General features: G+C 50.3%; 1 protein-coding gene and 2 non-coding genes across 7 annotated transcripts in view; 1 reads left to right on the forward strand and 2 right to left on the reverse strand.

Annotated features, from left to right (window-relative positions):
- The window catches only part of ARMH1 (armadillo like helical domain containing 1), a 32120-nt gene that overhangs the window by 2358 nt on the left and 10300 nt on the right, over window positions 1-19462 (reverse strand). For 4 of the 5 annotated variants that reach the window (XM_030572566.1, XM_030572567.1, XM_030572565.1 and 1 more), the window contains exons 6-10: window positions 11810-11894; window positions 4510-4632; window positions 2698-2770; window positions 1445-1574; window positions 618-695 (exon numbers count right to left, since the gene is read on the reverse strand). In XM_030572566.1, coding sequence (XP_030428426.1) covers window positions 618-695; window positions 1445-1574; window positions 2698-2770; window positions 4510-4632; window positions 11810-11894 — 489 coding nt within the window. The remainder of the gene's footprint in view (window positions 1-617; window positions 696-1444; window positions 1575-2697; window positions 2771-4509; window positions 4633-11809; window positions 11895-19462) is intronic. The other variant, XM_030572568.1, reaches the window with a different exon arrangement.
- Window positions 5733-5843, forward strand: LOC115656987. The gene has a single exon (XR_004001855.1). It is a non-coding gene; the product is annotated as a U5 spliceosomal RNA (small nuclear RNA).
- On the reverse strand, window positions 9278-9465 carry LOC115656970. Its single transcript, XR_004001841.1, has one exon. It is a non-coding gene; the product is annotated as a U2 spliceosomal RNA (small nuclear RNA).

A 19462-nucleotide genomic window follows, 5' to 3' on the forward strand; every position in this document is an offset into this window, starting at 1 on the left:
GGACAGGCCAGGATTGTCGCTTGCAGGACATTTCCTATGGCTTTGTCCAGCTCAGGTTTAATGGGCCCATCTGACAGGGCTTCCTCTGATTTACATGGTGTTCAGTCCTGAGCCACCTCAAGGCAGGAGAGCTCAGATTCAGATGGAGGCCCATGCCTAGCTCCTCATTCGGGGACACTGCTAGCCCTGCATGTCTCGCCACTTTTCCAACATCACCACGCAAAGGTGAGTCCAGACACGTCGTTCAGTGTTACTCCAGTTACACTAACGACAGACCTCAAGTCAGAAAAGAACCGTCCCCTCCCCCCAGACTTCCGACCTCAGGCCCCGCTGTGATTTGCACCAATCGTCCCACCTCATTGGTACAGATGGATAGTGCAAGTGCACACTGATACCCACTGCATGGAGTGAGGTCTTTGCGGGTGTTGGGCCAAAACCAAAGCAATTCATTTAACTGAGGACAGTGTGATGTGACCCCCGTGGGCTCTGGCGCAGGATCAGGAACTGGAGCTCCACTGCGGCTTTAGAGGAATGAAACCCAGTCCCCATTATCCCTGCAAAATGGACCCACGTTCCAGACCAGTAACAAGCCCTGGCAGGTAGAGAAGCCCATTTACCATAAAAAGCTGGAACAGAGTCTCTCCTGTTGCCTTCCTCACATGCTCCTCCACAATGGGAAATGTCCGGACAAAATACTGCAACAAAACACCCCAATAAGTGCAAAAGGAGGGAGGGGGTGTCTGGCTCCACTGAAAAGCAGCATCCTCACAGGATGGGAAAGTGCTCCAGTTCAGTGCTCCTTCCCACCTGGGATTTATCTGTCCATTGCCCCCAGTCTGCTGTTCGCCTCTTTAAGCGCCAACGCTGCTGGGGGCCGGGTTCAATAGATGGGGAAAGGGTCAGTACAACACCCAAGCCCCACCCATACTGCGAGAGCAGCTGGATATTTCAGCTTCTGTGATCGGCAGGGGTCTACTTAACCATCGCACCATGGGGCTTTAGAGCTGATGCCCCCTCTGGACCGGAATGGACAACCTTCACTCTGGATTTCTCAAGGCTGCAGGCTTTGGGTTGGGTTGGAAGCATGGTCTTCATGTTGAATTTCCCGATTTTGTATTATTCAAAACTGCGACCCATTCCGTGAAGGTTTCTTCTCAATTATTGACTGCCCTTAACTCCACCTCAGTGAAGGGTTTTTGTTGGGGAATCATGACTGTTAAGCAGAAGGAGAATTGGGCTTGGGAAGGGATAAGCTTGTCCTCAAGCACTAACAGCAGAGGGGACACACAAACCGTAGGTACGTTGCTGTATCATCAATGACCATTTTTTCCAGCCTTGCCCCAGTGTGACTGATCCCCTTTATCTGAATAACGCCCACTGCTCAGGAGCTTATGGGGAGGAATCCACATTAAAATCCACATTGCCCCCCCACAGAGACACTCACCTCTAGAGAGATGCTGGCCTGTCTCTGGCAGGTGGTATGATCCTGGTTCCCCATAGCACACATAAGGCCATGCACCACTCTCAGCTGGATCATCTCTTCAGCCAGTTTGGTGGAGTCCTGGGCTAGGATGCTGCAAGGAAATCAGCACAGTCAGGCTCCAAGGTTCTTCTGCCTGGGAGAAGACTCCCACAACAACAGGAGCTTCCTGGGAATGAAATGAAAGAGCCACATCTAGCAATTTGGAGGGACAGATTCTAGTCCTGTTGCCTTAGGTGTGGTGCTGATCCAAGTGCTAAGTGATGCCTCCATCTTTCCATGTTCACTAGCGAATGACTAACACCAATGAACAAGGACGGGGGCTATTCTTAAACTGAACAGGGAGCCCATGGCTGCATGTGAACTTTTTAACATCTATGTTTGGGGCTCTACAATTCTTTTAACAATTGACAAAAACACTTGATTTACATATTACATCATAGGGAACCCACCATGTTACCCCATAGAATGCAGCATCCAGGGTGGAACAGTAAATTGCATTATCTTATTATTGAGCACATCACTGGAGAAAGTAACATGGCCGGTGTTATCGTCGTCTTCCGCTTTTAAAGGGAGCAATTTGGCATCGGACTATCTTGTGGACTCTGCAGATCTCTAACAGGAAGCGAGCTACAGGGAAGCATGGAGACAGAGAGTTTCGGGATTCACTGGGTCAGACACTGACTTTGGTTCCATGCACTACGCTGTCGATGTAAAATTGTTAAGTCGAGGTATTTCACTACAAGAGACTCTCTCTCTCCTTTTCTGAGAATACAACAGGCTCTGTACTGTTATGTAGCATGGTTCGGTCCAGGTATGTGGCAAGGTGCTAACGCTGTCCCTGTCTATGCTGGCCTGGAAACAGAGGGAACATTCTGACTCTGTATTAATGGCCAGAGTAAAGGTTGATATTATATTTCACCTATAATGAAAGCTTTGAATAATTTCAGGTGTTGTTAGTAACAGGGGAGGGTCTGGATTTTGCTACCCAAGCAGAAATGCTTCTCTCTGAGCTCCTGAGCAGTGTTGTGAATGGATGAAAGCCCCCAAAGTCTATATGGAGGAGTTGCAGAGCCCCAGGGAAATACTCAGACAGCAATGGCAGAGGACTAAAGATTCCCTCTGAAGGATAACGACTGGCCTTTTCTCCATAAAGGAAGCAGCTTCTCTAAATCCTGTATAAATCTCCCTTTGTAGTGTGCTCTGAATGTTCTTACCCGATGGTTTTTGCTGCAGCGGCTTGCTGTACATACACCGACAAGGGCTCAGGAAGATGGAGTGTGGCGGGGTCTGAATGGGGGAACATTAAACAGGATGAAAACTAGGGCTGGAGCCATACTGCTGCCAGAAAGCTTTAGTTATAACCTGGGGGATTAGAGCAGTAGCATCTGAAGAAAAGAGGATTAGTGAGATTAGAGCAACATCCCCAAGGGAATCTCCACACAAATGTACTATAGCCCAGTGCTTCACAAGGAGCTCTCACTGCTCAGCGACTGTGTTAGGCTAATGCAGCAACTCAGACAGCCTTGGACCTTACAGTCTGTTTCATTGAGACAGGATGTGGAGCAGAAAACCAAGGGTTTCCTGACTCTTGAAAAGGTGTCCTGGGATCTTTAATTTTCTCTGGCCACATGCAGAAGGGAATTGACTTTAAGATCTCTGAAAGACAGCGCTGCATCCTCTGCTTTCCAGTAACTTTGCTGCATTAACTGAACAAATCCACACAGTTCACAAATAGCATCAACATTCCCATTCCTGCTCCGAGGGCTCCAACAAGCTGGATGTTTGTTGTTGCCTGGCAGTTCCCATTACCCAAAACAGACAAAGCTGATCTCTGCAACTCGCCAGAGGGTCACTGGTGAACAGGACTCAGGAGCCTGCATCAAAGGAAGCAGCATCAGAGGAAGCTGTGACACCCATACGTGGAGGTATGTCTGCAGTGGGGACAGGGGCAGGGGATATGGAGGCCTGGAGAGTGCAGTGCAGGCCTCCAACTGCCCTGTGGGCCCTGCTTGCCATCTCCTCTCACCTGTCACAGGAAAGGAGAAGGGAAAAGAGAGGGCGGCCGCAATCGGGAGGAAGGACACCCCACGTGCTGGGACTGCACCCACCTACCCATGGTGCTCAGCTGTCCTGGTGAAGTGGGGAGGAGAAAAGAGGGAGATTCTCTTCTACCTTGGCCTCTTGCCAGGACCGGCTCTAGGCACCAGCAAACCAATACGTGCCTGGGGTGGTACAATGCCAGGGGCGGCACAATGCCAGGGGCAGCACACCGGCCATTCTTCTTCTCTTTTTTTTTTTTTTTTGCTCAGGCAGTTGCGCTTTTGGAGCTTTTGGGATGGCAAAAAGCCTAGAGCCGGCCCTGCCTCTTGCAAGGCAGAGCTTAAGGGGCACGTGGTCTCTAGCTCCTCCTGGGAAGGGGATAGGGGCACCTCGCCCCTTGTTATGTTTCCTGTGGTGGTGGGTATCAGCCTCCCAGCAGGACCCAGCACCAGCCTGTTGTTCTGCTCCCGCCCCACCTGGAGACGGGGCCCACTGCAATGGGTACCATGCCTACTAGGAAGAGACTTCTGCATCTCCTCTTGTGAACAGCCGTCACCCTCTCAAATCAGCCAGAAGGTTGACTGCAGCATCTGACCTCTGCCAAGGCAGCGCAGGGATGGATTAGCGAGGGCCAGTTCCACCAGTGGATCTCAAAATTTTGTACTGGTGACCCCTTTCACACGGCAAGCTGCTGAGTGAGACCTCCCTTATACATTAAAAAGACTTTAAAAATAGTTAACACTGTTATAAATGCTGGAAGCGAAGCAGCGTTTGGGGTAGAGCCTGGCAGCTCATGACCCCCAGGTAATAACCTTGTGACCCCCAGAGGGGTCACGACCCCCAGTTTGCGAACCCCGGGGTTCCACCCAAGGAGACTGAGGTACCAAAGTCGCCCATCAGTGGCTGGTGAGTCACTGAGCAAGCAGAGAAAGAGCAACCCGCTTTGCAGCACTCTGCAGCCTCCAAGCAGACGTGTGACCTCTTACCTTCCAGGGCTTTGCCTTTCACTTTAGCCGTCTCTTTCCTTGGCGGTTTAAGTAATTCAACCAGACCCTTCAGCAGCGCTGGCCGGACTTCATAGGCCATGAGATCCTTTATCAGCTGAATGGCTGAAGACAAGGAAAGAGGGCAAAGTGCCACCTTGGTGCTCTAACAAGGCTGCACAGCAATCCCAGCAGCAGGTGAAACGTCAGAGACAATGGTCTGAACGCTGGCGTCTGAAAGAGCTGTATTTTCCTTCTGCCAGTTCAAAGTAAACCTCCTTGACTAGGGCTGGATTCTGCTCTGTTCCCATCTGGAAGTTGCTCGGAAACAGAACAGGAGGCCAAGATATGCTCTGTGCATCTGAGAGCAGAAACACGTTCTCCTGGCTCGTAGATAATACCCCATGGGCTGGCCAGCTAGAGTATGTGGATGGCAAAGAGCCCAACCAAAACATGGCTGGCTTTCTATTACGGCACAGACCTCTGGTTGCATAGAACTCTCTGGGGCACAGCGGGAGGGTGCCGGGGTACTGGACATGTGAGGGTTACATACATTTTACACATGTGCACCACTGACAGCAACGCTGCCCCACTGTGCTGCAGGCTCCAGGTGGATGGGGCAGGAGCAGCTTCCCCACACACCTTTCAGGAGTTTCAGTCTGGGAATGTTGGGAATTTGGAAAGTGCTGGAACACAGAATCAACAGCTCCTGCTGGGAACTCCCAGGCCCTCCACTTGCAGGGGGCAGAGTCAGGACTCCTGAGCACCTCAGAGAGTCATCAAGCTCCAGGATTAGTGCAAATATGAAACCTTTACCCAGTTATGTAGTAAATATGCAGGTGCCACACTCAATGTCCCTTCAGCTTGCAGCCACCTGCTCTGATGCCTCCAACAGCTGGGCAGTAGAGCCAACCATCCCCAGGGCAGCTGCTGAGAGGCTAAAAGCAGCTTCCCCACGAGCACGGCTCAGCTCAGCTCGCAGCAGAAGGGAGAAGCTGGGTCTGGTCTGGGAGCAGGGCTCTGGGAGCACCAGCTCATTTGCATACCCATGATGCATTGCACATTGAAAGACCTTTCTTTGAGCAGTTCAGTGTCCATGGAAAGATGTGCCAATTTCTGTTCGACTTCCCTGATGAGGATTGGGCTGTACAGAACACAGAGCTCTACAATGAAAACATTTGTAACAACCCTCAGCTCCCCTCCAAACGTCCTGGTACTTTTATATTTAGCATTTTTTTCTCCTCAGAGGGAATAAATCTTTTGCATTTTACTAAACATTTCCGTGGCAATGAGCTTTTCTGAGCTTACATGCAATTTTTTGAAATGTTCTGTGAATTAGTCTAATTTTTGTGGAAAATTAGATAACATTTTTATTTGATGTCTATAAAATAATTCATAAAGTGATGAGTCAAATGCTTTGGTTTCACAAGCCATTGAAAGTTTAAGTAAAATTGTTTTTTCTAGGGGGGGGGAAAAACCTAATTCTTTAGAAGTTGCATAAATCCCATTCTGTCAAGTATCAGAGGGGTAGCTGTGTTAGTCTGGATCTGTAAAAGCAGCAAAGAGTCCTGTGACACCTTACAGACTAAGGGACGTATTGGAGCATGAGCTTTCGTGGGTGAATACATCCGGCATCCGACGAAGTGGGTATTCACCCACAAAAGCTCATGCTCCAATATGTCTGTTAGTCTGTAAGGTGCCACAGGACTCTCTGCTGCTTTCACAGATCCCATTCTGTGTCCTTGCACACCCTGTCCACACATGTCCCTTTACCCCACTCAGACACCCATTCCCCCCATCCCCATGTGGCCCTGCACCCTCTCCCCCTGTCCCTTTGTGGCTCTGTACCCTCTCTGCCTATCCCGCTGTGTCTCTGTGCTCCCACTCAGCCACTTCCCTGTCCCCATGTGTCCCTGTCTTCCCTCCCCATTCCCCCCACCCAGCCATTTCCCTGTCCCTATCCCTCTCCCCCTGTCCTCATGTGTCTCTGTGCCCCCTCCTATCCCTATGTAGCTCTGCACCTCCTCCCCCATCACCATGTGGCCCTGCACCTCTCTCCCCCGTGGCTCTGTGCCTCCACTTCCATTCAGTCCCTGCCCCAGTCTGTCCTCCCCTACTAGCCCTTATGAGCCCATCTGACTGTAGAACTGATAGATGAAATTGTTTTTAATTGTTCACTTTATTCATGTAACTTCTGTTCACCATTCACTACACTTGCCTACACTGTAACTTCTGTTCACTGTTTGCCATCCACTACACTTGTCTGTATTGTTATTTCTGTTCACTGTTTGCCATATTGTAATTCAAATCCCATTTTAAAACACTCACTCCATTTTGTAAAAGCTTCCTCCAGCCTTCATTTTTGCAAACCCTGCTGTACTCTTATTAGTTTAGTTTAGCTGTGTGACTGAGTTATGTATGGATGATGGAATCAACCTCCAGCCCCAGCCTGTCCTGATGAAATAAAGTTCAAACCCCACCGGCTGAAGATGCAGACAAGAGCCCTAACAAAGTAAGAAGAGTCCACCCTAAAAAGAAAAGGTACAATAGAAGGAAAATCAAAGCCAGGTCCGAGGCTGAAAGTCACCTGCAATTGACGGGTGATCAGTCACCAAACCCAGAGGCAGCGTGATGCAGCAAGACCTAGATGACTCTGGATTCAAACTAAAGCCTACAAAAAGGATGGGTGAGATGGGAGACTTTGGAGGGTAACATTCTGCTGCCAACATGGAAGGGCATCGGTGCAGGCCCAACAGAGACCCATCTCATCCTTGTGCCTGGCTTTCCTGGCCAGTTATTGCAACAAGCTACGAACCCAAGCTGCAAACTCAAGCCACGAACTCAAGCTATGTTCAGGACTGGTAACTATGCAGCAGCTGCAGAACATCTGATGGATGTGTGTGTGTGTGAATGTGTGTGTGTGTGTGTATATATATAAGGATTACGATATTAGTTATTGGTCATAAATCAAATTGTTATCATAATAAATGTGGCATCTTGGTCCTGCCCCCTGAAAAGATCCTGTGTAGTTTTGTCTGTATAACATGACTCCCCCAGTGCCCCATGCTGTCTGTCTCCTGACCTGGCCTGACAGGTGCTGGGAAGAAGTTAGGCTCTCTTAGCTGGCTGGGAGCTGCTGCTTTGTTCAATCACCACAGCACCCTCTGGTGGGAAAAAGGCAGAACTGCAGAAGCTTTTTTCTGAGCAAAAATTAAAAAAAATATGTGGGGTTCATTAATTAATTATGCATGCAGTAGCGCAGAATTCCCCCAGGAGTAAAAGAGAAATGGTGTAACGCTGGGCCTTCACAAAGCTGGTACACTAGGCAAGTAGATGAGCTGCTGCAGCTATTGCTTTGACAGAAATTACTCTGCAATATCAGTGCTTCAGGCTGAATTCACCTGCCAAGCTGTTTGCCCAGAACTTCTCAGTCATGAATTCCAGAACTAATGTCACATATTATTATCTATAATGTATAATCACATTAAAAAAATAGTTTTTGAGCAAGGCCTTTCAGCATCATTAGAGTTATGCTATGTAACTTCCCAAAAAGATCCACCACAAAACCCAACCGCCAACAAGTGAAACCTTCAAGCACAAACTTTGTTCCTTTCATTTTCTGCACAGACAATAAACCGCATTAGATTACAATAAAACTCCTGAAATCATTCTATTTTTTACATCAAAAAGCAACCTCAGTAAAACAAAACTTCCTTTGTGTGTATGTTACCTGCTTTAACCTGGTAAATAAGTTTCTTATGTCTTTTCCTAGTTAATAAATATTTAGTTAATTATAGGATTGCCCATAAGCATTGTCTTCGGTTTGAGATCTGAGGTGCAACTGACCGAGGTGAGTGACCAAGAATGACCTGTCACAAAGACAGGCTCATCTGGGTGGCCAAGGGGGGTGTCTGTGACTCTATGTTAAGGCTGTTTTAGTGCCTGAGGAGTTCACACTTGATACTTGGTTGGTGAAATCAAAGTATAAAACATACAACTGTCTGCCAGTCCTGGGTGCCCGGGGCTCCTGCCATCTGCCAGCTCTGGGGCTCTGGCTGTACTAGAAAGAAAGGTACATTTCCAGCTTGCCCGATTGCAAAGCAAATATTGAAAATGGGACCTGAGAGCACCTTAAAGGTTCAGAAACCAGAAGGGAAATAAAGAGACCCCATATGACATTAAAAACAAAAATCCTCATGATTTTTAAGCCAATCTTGTGAATTTAGGGGATCTTACTCATGATTTTCCAATGGTGAGGGATGGCAACAGCGATAAAGATTATTATTTAGAATTTGCATTACAGTAGGTTTGAAGAAAAAAAATCAAATTGATCAGGACTGGGACCTCTGTGTGCTGGATACAGCACGACACCCAGTGCCTTCACTTGATTTTACAAACCAAGATACATGGAACATATGCTAGGTGGGGAGAAGTCTATGTAACAGGCAGTTATTTATATACCTGAGACTTTCAATATTATAGAAAAAAATTAAGAAAAATCTCCCTCACAGACCCTCAAGTCTGGAAAGCATTAATTCCTCATATTGTCAGAAGGGTTCACAGCAGAAAATAAAACCCCAGCTTTCAAAACAATTCTCCAGGAAGACAAAGAAACTGACATCTATAGACTCACAGAAACTTTAACAATATTCCATTGTAAACAAATCAATGCATTTTAACTACTGTAAAGATCTACTTCAAATAAGACATACAAAACAATCTCCTTACAGTAAAATTCTTTCTATTTTTCTAACCAGAATTTTGTCCCCAAAGGAAAGGTACCATTCCTAGAAATACTACCACAGCATGTTGATACATGGGGTGGACAAAGCAAGCTCCTATTCCATCACCCTACTTCAAAAATCAATTTGATGTACACTGCTCAGATAAAACACATCAGACATTAAATTGAAAACATTAGACACTACACTTGATTTTAGCTGAGAACAGCAGAGATTTAAGGTAGAAGCCCTTGGATGCTACATAGCTCCCCTGCCAGAGACTTGATTTGAACCTGCAGTTTATTCTATCACTGCTACAAGCCTGAACCAAGAACTTTGCCATTACTGTATGTAATTGATTCATTTAACCAATTCTAGCTCTCATCTATATGTTTTTCCTTTTATGAATAAACCTTTAGATTTTCGATTCTAAAGGATTGGCAACAACGTGATTTGTGGGTAAGATCGGATCTGTATATTGACCTGGGTCTGTGGCTTGGTCCTTTGGGATCGCGAGAACCCTTTTACTGGGGTATTGGTTTTCATAACCATTTGTCCCCACAATGAGTGGCACTGGTGGTGATACTGGAAAACTGGAGTGTTTAAGGGAATTGCTTGTGTGATTTGTGGTTAGCCAGTGGGGTAAAACCAAAGTCCTCTCTGGCTGGCTGGTTTGGTTTGCCTTAAAAGTGGAAAAACCCCAGCCTTGGGCTGTAACTGCTCGGCTTGAAGCAATTTGTCCCAAATTGGCACTCTTAGTTGGGTCCCACCAGAACCAGCATTGTTACAGGCTGTCCCAGGCAAAAGGATTGGGCCCAGACTAGGAAGGAGTCTAGTCTGTGAAAGAAGCTTATTGGAACATCTCTGAGGGTGAAATATTATCTGTAATCAGTTTCTTAATGTGTTAGGCTTAGACTTCCGGTTTTTTGCTTTTTTTCGCTTGGTGACTTACTTTGTTCTGTCTGTTATTACTTGAAACCATTTAAATCCTACTTTTTATATTTAATAAAATCACTTTTGTTTATTAGTAAACCCAGAGTAAGTGATTAATACCTGGGGGTGCAAACTACTGTGCATATCTCTCTACCAGTGTTATAGAGGGCGGACAATTCATGAGTTTAACCTGTATGAGCTTTATACAGAGTAAAATGATTTATTTGGGGTTTGGATCCCATTGGGAACTGGGTGTCTGGGTGCTGGAAACAGATAACCTGCTGAGCAGTTTTCACTTAAAGACAGCAGCTTTGGGGGCGTGGTCCAGAGCCAGGGTCTGTGCTGCAGTGGGCTAGCGTGTTTGGCTCAACAAGGCAAGGTTCTGGAATCCCAAGCTGGCAGGGAAAACAGGCTCAGAGGTAATTTCAGCACATCAGGTGACAGTCCCATGGGGTTTCTGTGGCCAAACCCATCACACCTCTGTTTCTACAGCCTATTGCTCTGGCCCAATTAAACCGTGAGTTTGCTCCTTGGAACCAGGGAGCAAATACAGCCCATGGACCAGGGAGTCGGAATGTGGGTCATGATGCACAATGCATTATGGGCATGCAAACTAGCATCCCGGGTAGGTCTGAGAGCACAGGGGAGCCCCGGCCTCCAAGCTGTGGCTGCAGCCCCTGGAATGTGGCTCCGGGCAGGGCGGTGGCTCCCAGGGTCCCCGCAGCTGCTCCAGGCACAGCCCCATGCACTGGTTATCCGGGGGCACCCAGACCACAGAGGAGATGCCCCTGGGACAGGAGCCTGCAGGTGCCAGGCTCTGCCTCTTGAGCGGTGCAGGCAGGCCTGGGTCGCTGGTCGCTCCCATTTGCCCATGGGAAAGGGCTGGTGAAAGGGCCGCTGGGCCATCCCATGTGAGCTGGGAGGGGGCTGGACCGGTCTTTGCCTGGAGCCTGCAGGGGATCCCGTCCCACCCCCTGCGGTCAGTACAGCCCACCTGGGTGCAGCAGACAGAGGGCAGCTTGTCTCTAGCCCCCGCCACCCCTGGGCTCTGCGCCAGGGCTGGCTTGGTTGGCCTGCAGCCACCGCACAGCTCGTTAACCCGCTCGTGGAGACCTGCGTCCCCAGTCCCGCTCCTGCAATCCAGTGATGGGAGACATCGGCCCCCCTAGGTAGCAAGGGAAAAAACAGAGACATGCACAGCCTTTGCACAAGCAACACCGCCCCTCTGGGCTGGGCATGGAGGCTGGAGCTGTGGAGTGGCACGCTGACAACATACAGCTGGGTTACAAATCCCCCACCCCCCGTCAGAGGGTAGCTGCCGGGGGTGCGACCCCAGCTGCTTGGTCTGTGCAGTAACGGGCACTCCGCCTCTGGGCCTTGTGACTCGCCTGTTTTCCTTTCCTGTTGCCAGGTCAGTTAAATTCCTTCGAGCTCAGTGAGCAGCCAAAAGGCAAATCCACCCAGCCCAGTGCTCACACTCTCAGCTTGAACTGAGCTCTGGGGACACTGCGGCTGCTGCCTGGAAGTGACTCTTGACAGGCTCACTGAGAGCCTCCCCACGAATGACTCGGAAGTCTGCTTTCCTCCTCAGCAGACAGCACAAGGGATGTTTCCTACCTTCATACTGTGATACCAGTGATGGTTCTTACCTTCATACTGAACTTCCAAGTGCACTGAGCTGAGCACGCCCAACACAGCGTCTGCAATGCTGGGATGGGCTGATCCCACGATAGCCTGACAATGGAAGGAACAAGAGGGTGTTATTCCTCCCGGCTCTCACATCTGCAGCCCACGGAAATGTTCACACGTGTTGGATCCTCAGGATACAGAGAACTGCACAGCATTTCGCTCAGGGAAATGATCTCTTGGGGCTGATTCTGCAACCACTACTCAGGTTGGTGAGCACTTATTCTTAAACAGGACTCCTCATGTAAACGCTCATCAATGTAATGGTTACCCAGTTTAGCCCTATGGTTCTCAGACTAAGGACTGCGGTTATTGGGGCAGCAAACTATGTATTACTATTATTTCATATTTTTAATATGGCAGCACCCAGAGGCTCCAATCAGGATCGGGGCCCCACTGCTCTGGGGGTAGACAAAGAGGTAGAAAAGTCCCCTGCCCCAAAGAGTTTACAGTGAAAGAAGACAAGTGTTCTACAAAGTGTGGAGACAAAAAAATGGAGACAAAATCTCTCCTCCTCTGAAGACTCTTCAAACTTGAGCATGAGATTCTTTGATCTCCAGCTAACTGAGGCACTAGAACAGCGTTAAGATTGTAATAGTGCTTCATCTGGGAGCCTCTCTCTCTCTCTCTCGTGGTATGTAACAGAAGAGATAAAGACATACACTTTATGTTCAAAGGTCAAGGATCCATGATCCTGCCGATTTGGGGGTGGTGGCAACCCCCACCCTTCCTTGATGACAAGGGACAAACTTCAAATGGCAGATTTTCAGAATTAAATTCAAGAGCATCAGACTGCATCAGAGATGCTACCCACCCACCTCACTGCTTAGCTCTATCTTAGTCTGGGTAATTAACATATAGCTAGAATTTTTTATGTAAGTGCATATTTTCAGGCCAGGGAGAATTTAAGAGGGGTCAGAAGATCACAACCCCATTCCCTCAATTAAAAAAACAGCACAACCAAAGTGCAGGATTTAAAACAGTAGCACTAAAGGCTGTATAGTTAATCCTGCATGCCATTCCCTTTGAAGTTTCCTATGGAGTAAGGGCAGGATGCGTCTTTAGAGGCATATCCTCTCCTACAGCTGAGGTCATACATTTTCATACCAGGCTTTCACAATAAGTAACAGACCAGAGGAGAAGGGGAATTATAAAATATCTTTCATATTCAATTTATTTAAAAGCAGCATATTAGATCTTGATGGAGCAGGGACTATGTATACAAAAGTAGCAGCCTTTATACACTCAGCACTTGCTCACACACAGCCTTGGAGTTTAGCATCTGTGTTAGCGAGAGGGAAAAGTCTAAGGGGGGAATTGTTCTTGATTTCATTATCCAAATCAGCCAGAAATCAGTTCTGTGCACCCCATTCCTTTTCAGTGTGTTCTCAAAGCTCAGACACAGGAACTGCTGGGGAACTTGAAGAGCATACTCTGTGCTGATGACATGCAACTGAGCGCAAAAGGATCCTGGCTTCAGACTTCTCTTATCCCGTACTACCTCAACAAGGCACTTTCAGACTGGGCTGACTTATCCACACAGGGTATGCAGCCTTCGACATGTGAGGACACACCAGCTGAGTACATGCTGGGTGTGCTTGTGGATGGAATAAGCTCTTCTCTGGGCTACACACTCAGCCCAGAAGCAAAGTCTGTCCTACCTCGGGGACTCTCCCTCTGCCCTGCCACCCCCACACATGATACAGTTCTGCGGCGATCTGGAAGCCTACTTCCGCCGTCTCTGACTCCAAGAAAACTTCCAGGACAACACTGAACAGCGCACTGATACACGGGTACCCTCCCACCAACAGCACAAGAGGAAGAACTCCATATGGACTCCTCCTGAGGGTCGAAATGACAGTCTGGACCTATACACTGAATGCTTCCGCCGACGTGCACAGGCAGAAATTGTGGAAAAACAACATCGCTTGCCTCACAACCTAAGTCGTGCAGAACGCAATGCCATCCACAGCCTCAGAAACCACCCTGACATTATCATCAAAGAGGCTGATAAAGGAGGTGCTGTTGAAATCATGAACAGGTCTGACTACCAAAAGGAGGCTACCAGACAACTCTCCAATACCAAATTCTACAAGCTACTTCCCTCAGATCCCACTGAGGAATACACTAAGAAACTGCACCATCTACTCAGGACACTCCCTACACTAACACCGGAACAAATCAACATACCCTTAGAGCACCGACCAGGGTTATTCTATCTACTACCCAAGATCCACAAACCCGGAAATCCTGGACGCCCCATCATCTCAGGCATTGGCACTCTCACTGAAGGACTGTCTGGATATGTGGACTCTCTACTCAGACCCTATGCCACCAGCACTCCCAGCTATCTCTGTGACACCACTGATTTCCTGAGGAAACTACAATGCATTGGTGACCTTCCAGAAAACACCATCGTAGCCACCATGGATGTAGAGGCTCTCTACACAAACATCGCACACACAGATGGAATACAAGCTGTCAGGAACACTATCCCTGATGATGTCACAGCACAACTGGCTGCTGAGCTCTGTGTCTTTATCCTCACACACAACTATTTCAAATTTGATGACAATATATATTTCCAGATCAGTGGCACCGCTATAGGCAACCGCATGGCCCCACAATATGCCAATATTTTTATGGCCGACCTGGAACAACGCTTCCTCAGCTCTTGTCCTCTCATGCCCCTTCTCTACCTACGCTACATTGATGACATCTTCATCATCTGGACCCATGGGAAGGAGACTCTGGAAAAATTCCACCACAATTTCAACAGCTTCCACCCCACCATCAACCTCAGCCTGGACCAATCTACATGGGAGGTCCACTTCCTAGACACCACGGTGCAAATAAGTGATGGTCACATTAACACCACCCTATACCGAAAACCTACTGACTGCTATGCCTACCTTCATGCCTCCAGCTTCCATACCGGGCACATCACACGATCCATTGTCTACAGCCAAGCACTGAGGTACAACCACATCTGCTCTAACCCCTCAGACAGAGACCAATTGTGATGAACTAGGAATGTTCTTAATGTTTTCTCTGAATACTGTGTTGGTGCCTCAGTGTCCCCATGGCAGTTCTTAAGTATCTGGCAGAGCAAAGGGCCAGTGCACCTAAATGCCTGGCACTCTGTCTCCTAGCAACTGATGGCCTGGGCCCCTCCTCTGCAAAGGTGCCAACTGAAGGTGTTGGAGACAAAGAGATCAGGTGACCTCATGGCCCGGGAAAGGAGCTGAGCAGAGGAGGAGGTGCTGGAGGGGGTTGTTAGTCTGCAGCTGGCTGGGGATGACGAGTGAGGGCAGATGTGGGAGTCTGGCTCACTGCCCCCCAGAATGGACCTGGCTGAGGGGTCCAGTTCGCGGTACCTACAAACTCTGTTTTAGATCTTGTTCCTGTCATCGAACAAACCTCTATTTTGCTGGCTGAAAGTCACATCTGACTGCAAAGTGGGGGTGCAGGACCCTGTGGCTTCCCCAGGACCCCGCTGGGGTGGACTCGCTGTGGGAAGTGCACGGAGGGGCAGAGGATGCTGAATGTTCCAAGGGGAAACCCAGGAGGTGAAGCCGTGTGAGCTCCTTGCCCTGAACAAGTCTGCTGCAAGGGAGAGGAGGCTCCCCAAAGTCCTGCCTGGCTTTGTGGGGAGCAGTTCCAGAGCATTGCCCGGTGACTCCGTGACAACTGGTGGTAGCGGTGGGATGTACTGCACCCCGTGAATGGCGCTGCTTGCAGTAAGTGACTGGGGAGCAGTAAAACAAAGGAGGGATAATGAGGACCAGGCATGCTGAAGGCTCAGAGAGGGACGGTTTCAGGGGGCGGTTAACCTCTGGGAGTGTGTGACCAGCGAGAAGGACTGTTGGAGTAACGGGGTCCCCCTGAGGACTGCAGCGAGCAGTCTCAGGGGCAGAGGAGCTTGCCGCTCGACCCTGGGAGAGAGAAGGATTTTTGCAGTAGCAGGGTTCCCCTGGGGATTGCAAGAGCAGTCCCAGGAGCGGAGGAGTCTGCAGCTCGACTCTGGCAAAGAGGTGGGGATCACGAGAAGGGCTGGCACACCCGGGGTTCTTCCTGGAAACCATGGGGCGAGCCAAGAGCACACAGGCCTGAGAGTCCAGAGCCACTTGGGAATGGTGAAGTGATGGCCTATCACCATCTCCTTAAGAAGGACATTGTGATCCTGTGCACAAAGAGAGGGTTACGCATGGGGAAGTTCACCAAGGCACAGTTAATCGTGCAGTTGGAGGAGGAGGAGGAGGACCGCTCTGAGGAGCAGATTCCTGACCCAGATGGGGCTACAAGAGGATCTGGGAGCAGCTTGAGCAGCAGCCAGGCATCCCCGAGAGTCTGGTTCCCAACCAGACGAGGGTCTTCATGATTGGGTTCCCCATCAGGGGATTGGAGACGGATGGGATTGGAGCAGAGCCCAAGAGAGTGAGAGGACCATGAGAGAGAGCAAGAAGCTGAGGAAAAGCTGCAAGAGAAGCAGCAGCAGCATGGACTGGCAATGGTGGAGCGGAAAGACATAGGGGGCTGACCAGGGGTCAGTGGGAAAACACGCCTGTGGGGGCGAGACCCTAGGACAGAGAGAACTGTGGTGGTGCAGCCGCAGATGCTGAGGGACTGTGGGACCTGGGTGAAGTTCCCCGGGGTGAAGCCCCTCGCCCTGCCTATGGCCCGGATCCCAGTGCAGACCCAGAGGGGTTGGGCTGGCTGGTCGTTGGGGTTCTCCAGGATATCAGCTAGGAGGCCCTGTTGGGGGGTAACTGTCTCCCGTTGGGACAGGATCCAGGCCCTGCTCCTGTAATGGCCGAGGATTTGAATTCAAATCCAGGGAACCAATTGGCTGGGATGGAAATGGTCAGTGAAAATGCAAATGACCTGGCTGGCAGGGGGGGAAGGGCTGCTGGACTCAGGATACCTGCCTACCTGTAACCAGCCCCCTGGGGCTGAGTGGGAGGGAGAGATGCTTCCCGCCCCCCTGCACACCGAAGAGGGGGCTCACGCTGGCTCTGATGCTGTGACCAGAGCAAAGAGCTAGCTGCCTGTCCCCACTGGGGCAGCCAGGGCAGTGCTGAGCACGGGGGGAGCTGAGAGCCCAGCTAAGTGGGGGGACATCCAGGCATGGCAGGTCAGCTGCCAACCAGGTTTGCCTGGTCCAGATGTGCTGCTGGGAAGTGATTACACAGCAGGGAGGGAGCTACCAGGGACAGGGCTCAGGGGGGCTGTGACCCTAGGCCCAGCCAGCGAGAGGGAGCAGGTCCCACTCCCTGCCCCAGCTGCTGAATCCCAGACCGAGCTGCAGAAGGATCCCTCCTTGGAGAAGCTGAGGGAACTTGCTGGCCACAGCGCTGCAAACCCCCTTGGGGAAGGCTGCAGAGACAGAGTCCTGCAGGAGAAGGGATTCCTGTACCGGGAATGGGCTCCCCAGGGGGAAGTAGAACTGGGGGGAATCGGGAGGCAGCTGGTGGTGCCCCAGGAATCCACAGGGTTCTTCCCATTCAAGCCGCTGTATTGGGGGAGAGTGAGGGGACCCCTGGACCTGGAAGGGGGGGATTGGAAGGAGATGGGGAAAGACCACCGGGGGGATCTCTTCCCTGAGGTAGGAGGCAATCTCCCCATCAGGTGTTCCCCGTTCAGAGTCACTGGGAAAGCAGCCCAGAATCTGGAGAGAGAGGTCAAGGACATGCTGGCTTTAGATGTCATCCAGCCGTTTTACAGCCCATGGGCCTCACCCGTGGGGCTGATCCCCAAGCGAGACAGGATGATCTGGTTTTATGGGGGCTATCAAAAGCTTAAAGCCATCACAGTGTCTGATGCCGACCCCATGCCTAGGCCTGGGGAGATTCTAGACAAGCAGAGGGCGATGGAGAACTTGGCCCTGACAGACACTGATAACATGTGCATCTTTAGCCAGACCTGGGAGGAACAGGTGTCCCAGGTGAAGAGGGGGCTGGGCTGCCTCAAAGAGGTGGGACTGACGTTAAAAGCTGGAAAGCGCAAGGGGGGATGGCAGAGGTGTATCTGGGCCACAAGGTGGGAAGCGGCTGCCCAAGCCCAGAGCTGGCCAAGGCCAAGATGGGGGCTCTTAACCAAGAGAGTCTGAATCGCAGCCCAGAGTGCTGGGAGAAGACCCCATCCCAGTTTGAACCCCAGGGGTATTGGGGATAGCAAAAGGGTTCAAGCCACATAAACCTTCCCACATGCGGCCTGCGAGTGCCATCAAGCAAACCTGACCTAAGGGAGGGCGTGAGACTGGACTGTCCTGGTGTAACTCACATCAAGGAATGGGAGAGATGCTGGGGCATCCATGGGAACATTGGTGGGTTCGAACTTCCCCAGGTCACTGGCTGGAGTGACCTCGCTCAGTTCGGTCTCGAAGGGGGGAGAGATGTGATGAACTAGGAATGTTCTTAATGTTTTCTCTGAATACTGTGTTGGTGCCTCAGTGTCCCCACGGCAGTTCTTAAGTATCTGGCAGACCAAAGGGCCAGTGCACCTAAATGCCTGGCACTCTGTCTCCTAGCAACTGATGGCCTGGGCCCCTCCTCTGCAAAGGTGCCAACTGAAGGTGTTGGAGACAAAGAGGTCAGGTGACCTCATGGCCTGGGAAAGGAACGGAGCAGAGGAGGAGGGGCTGGAGGGGGTTGTTAGTCTGGAGCTGGCTGGGGATGAGGAGTGAAGTGCAGATGTGGGAGTCTGGCTCACTGCCCCCCAGAATGGACCCAGCTGAGGGGTCCAGTTCGCGGTATCTACAAACTCTGTTTTAGACCCTGTTCCTGTCATCGAATAAACCTCTGTTTTACTGGCTGGCTGAAAGTCACATCTGACTGCAAAGTGGGGGTGCAGGACCCTGTGGCTTCCCCAGGACCCCACTGGGGTGGGCTTGCTGTGGGAAGCGCAGGGAGGGGCAGAGGATGCTGAATGCTCCAAGGAGAGACCCAGGAGGTGAAGTCGTGTGAGCTTCTTGCCCTGAACAAGTCTGCTGCAAGGGAGAGGAGGCTCCCCAAAGTCCTGCCTGGCTTTGTGGGGAGCAGTTCCAGAGCATTGCCCGGTGACTCCGTGACACCAATACCTACAAAATCTCCACCAAGCATTCTCAAAACTACAATACCCACACGAGGAAATAAGGAAACAGATCAATAGAGCCAGACGTGTACCCAGAAGCCGCCTACTGCAAGACAAACCCAAGAAAGAAACCAATAGGACTCCACTGGCCATCACATACAGTCCCCAGCTAAAACCCCTCCAACGCATCATTAGGGATCTACAACCCATCCTGGACAATGATCCCACACTTTCACAGGCCTTGGGTGGCAGGCCAGTCCTCGCCCACAGACAACCTGCCAACCTGAAACATATTCTCACCAGTAACTGCACATCACACCATAATAACTCTAGCTCAGGAACCAATCCATGCAACACACCTCGATGCCAACTCTGCCCACATATCTACACCAGCGACACCATCACAGGACCTAACTAGATCAGCCACACCATCACTGGTTCATTCACCTGCACATCCACCAATGTAATATACGCCATCATATGCCAGCAATGCCCCTCTGCTATGTACATCGGCCAAACTGGACAGTCTCTACGGAAAAGGACAA

This window comes from Gopherus evgoodei, chromosome 8 (genome assembly GCF_007399415.2).
Source record: "Gopherus evgoodei ecotype Sinaloan lineage chromosome 8, rGopEvg1_v1.p, whole genome shotgun sequence".
Taxonomy (NCBI): Eukaryota; Metazoa; Chordata; order Testudines; family Testudinidae; genus Gopherus; species Gopherus evgoodei.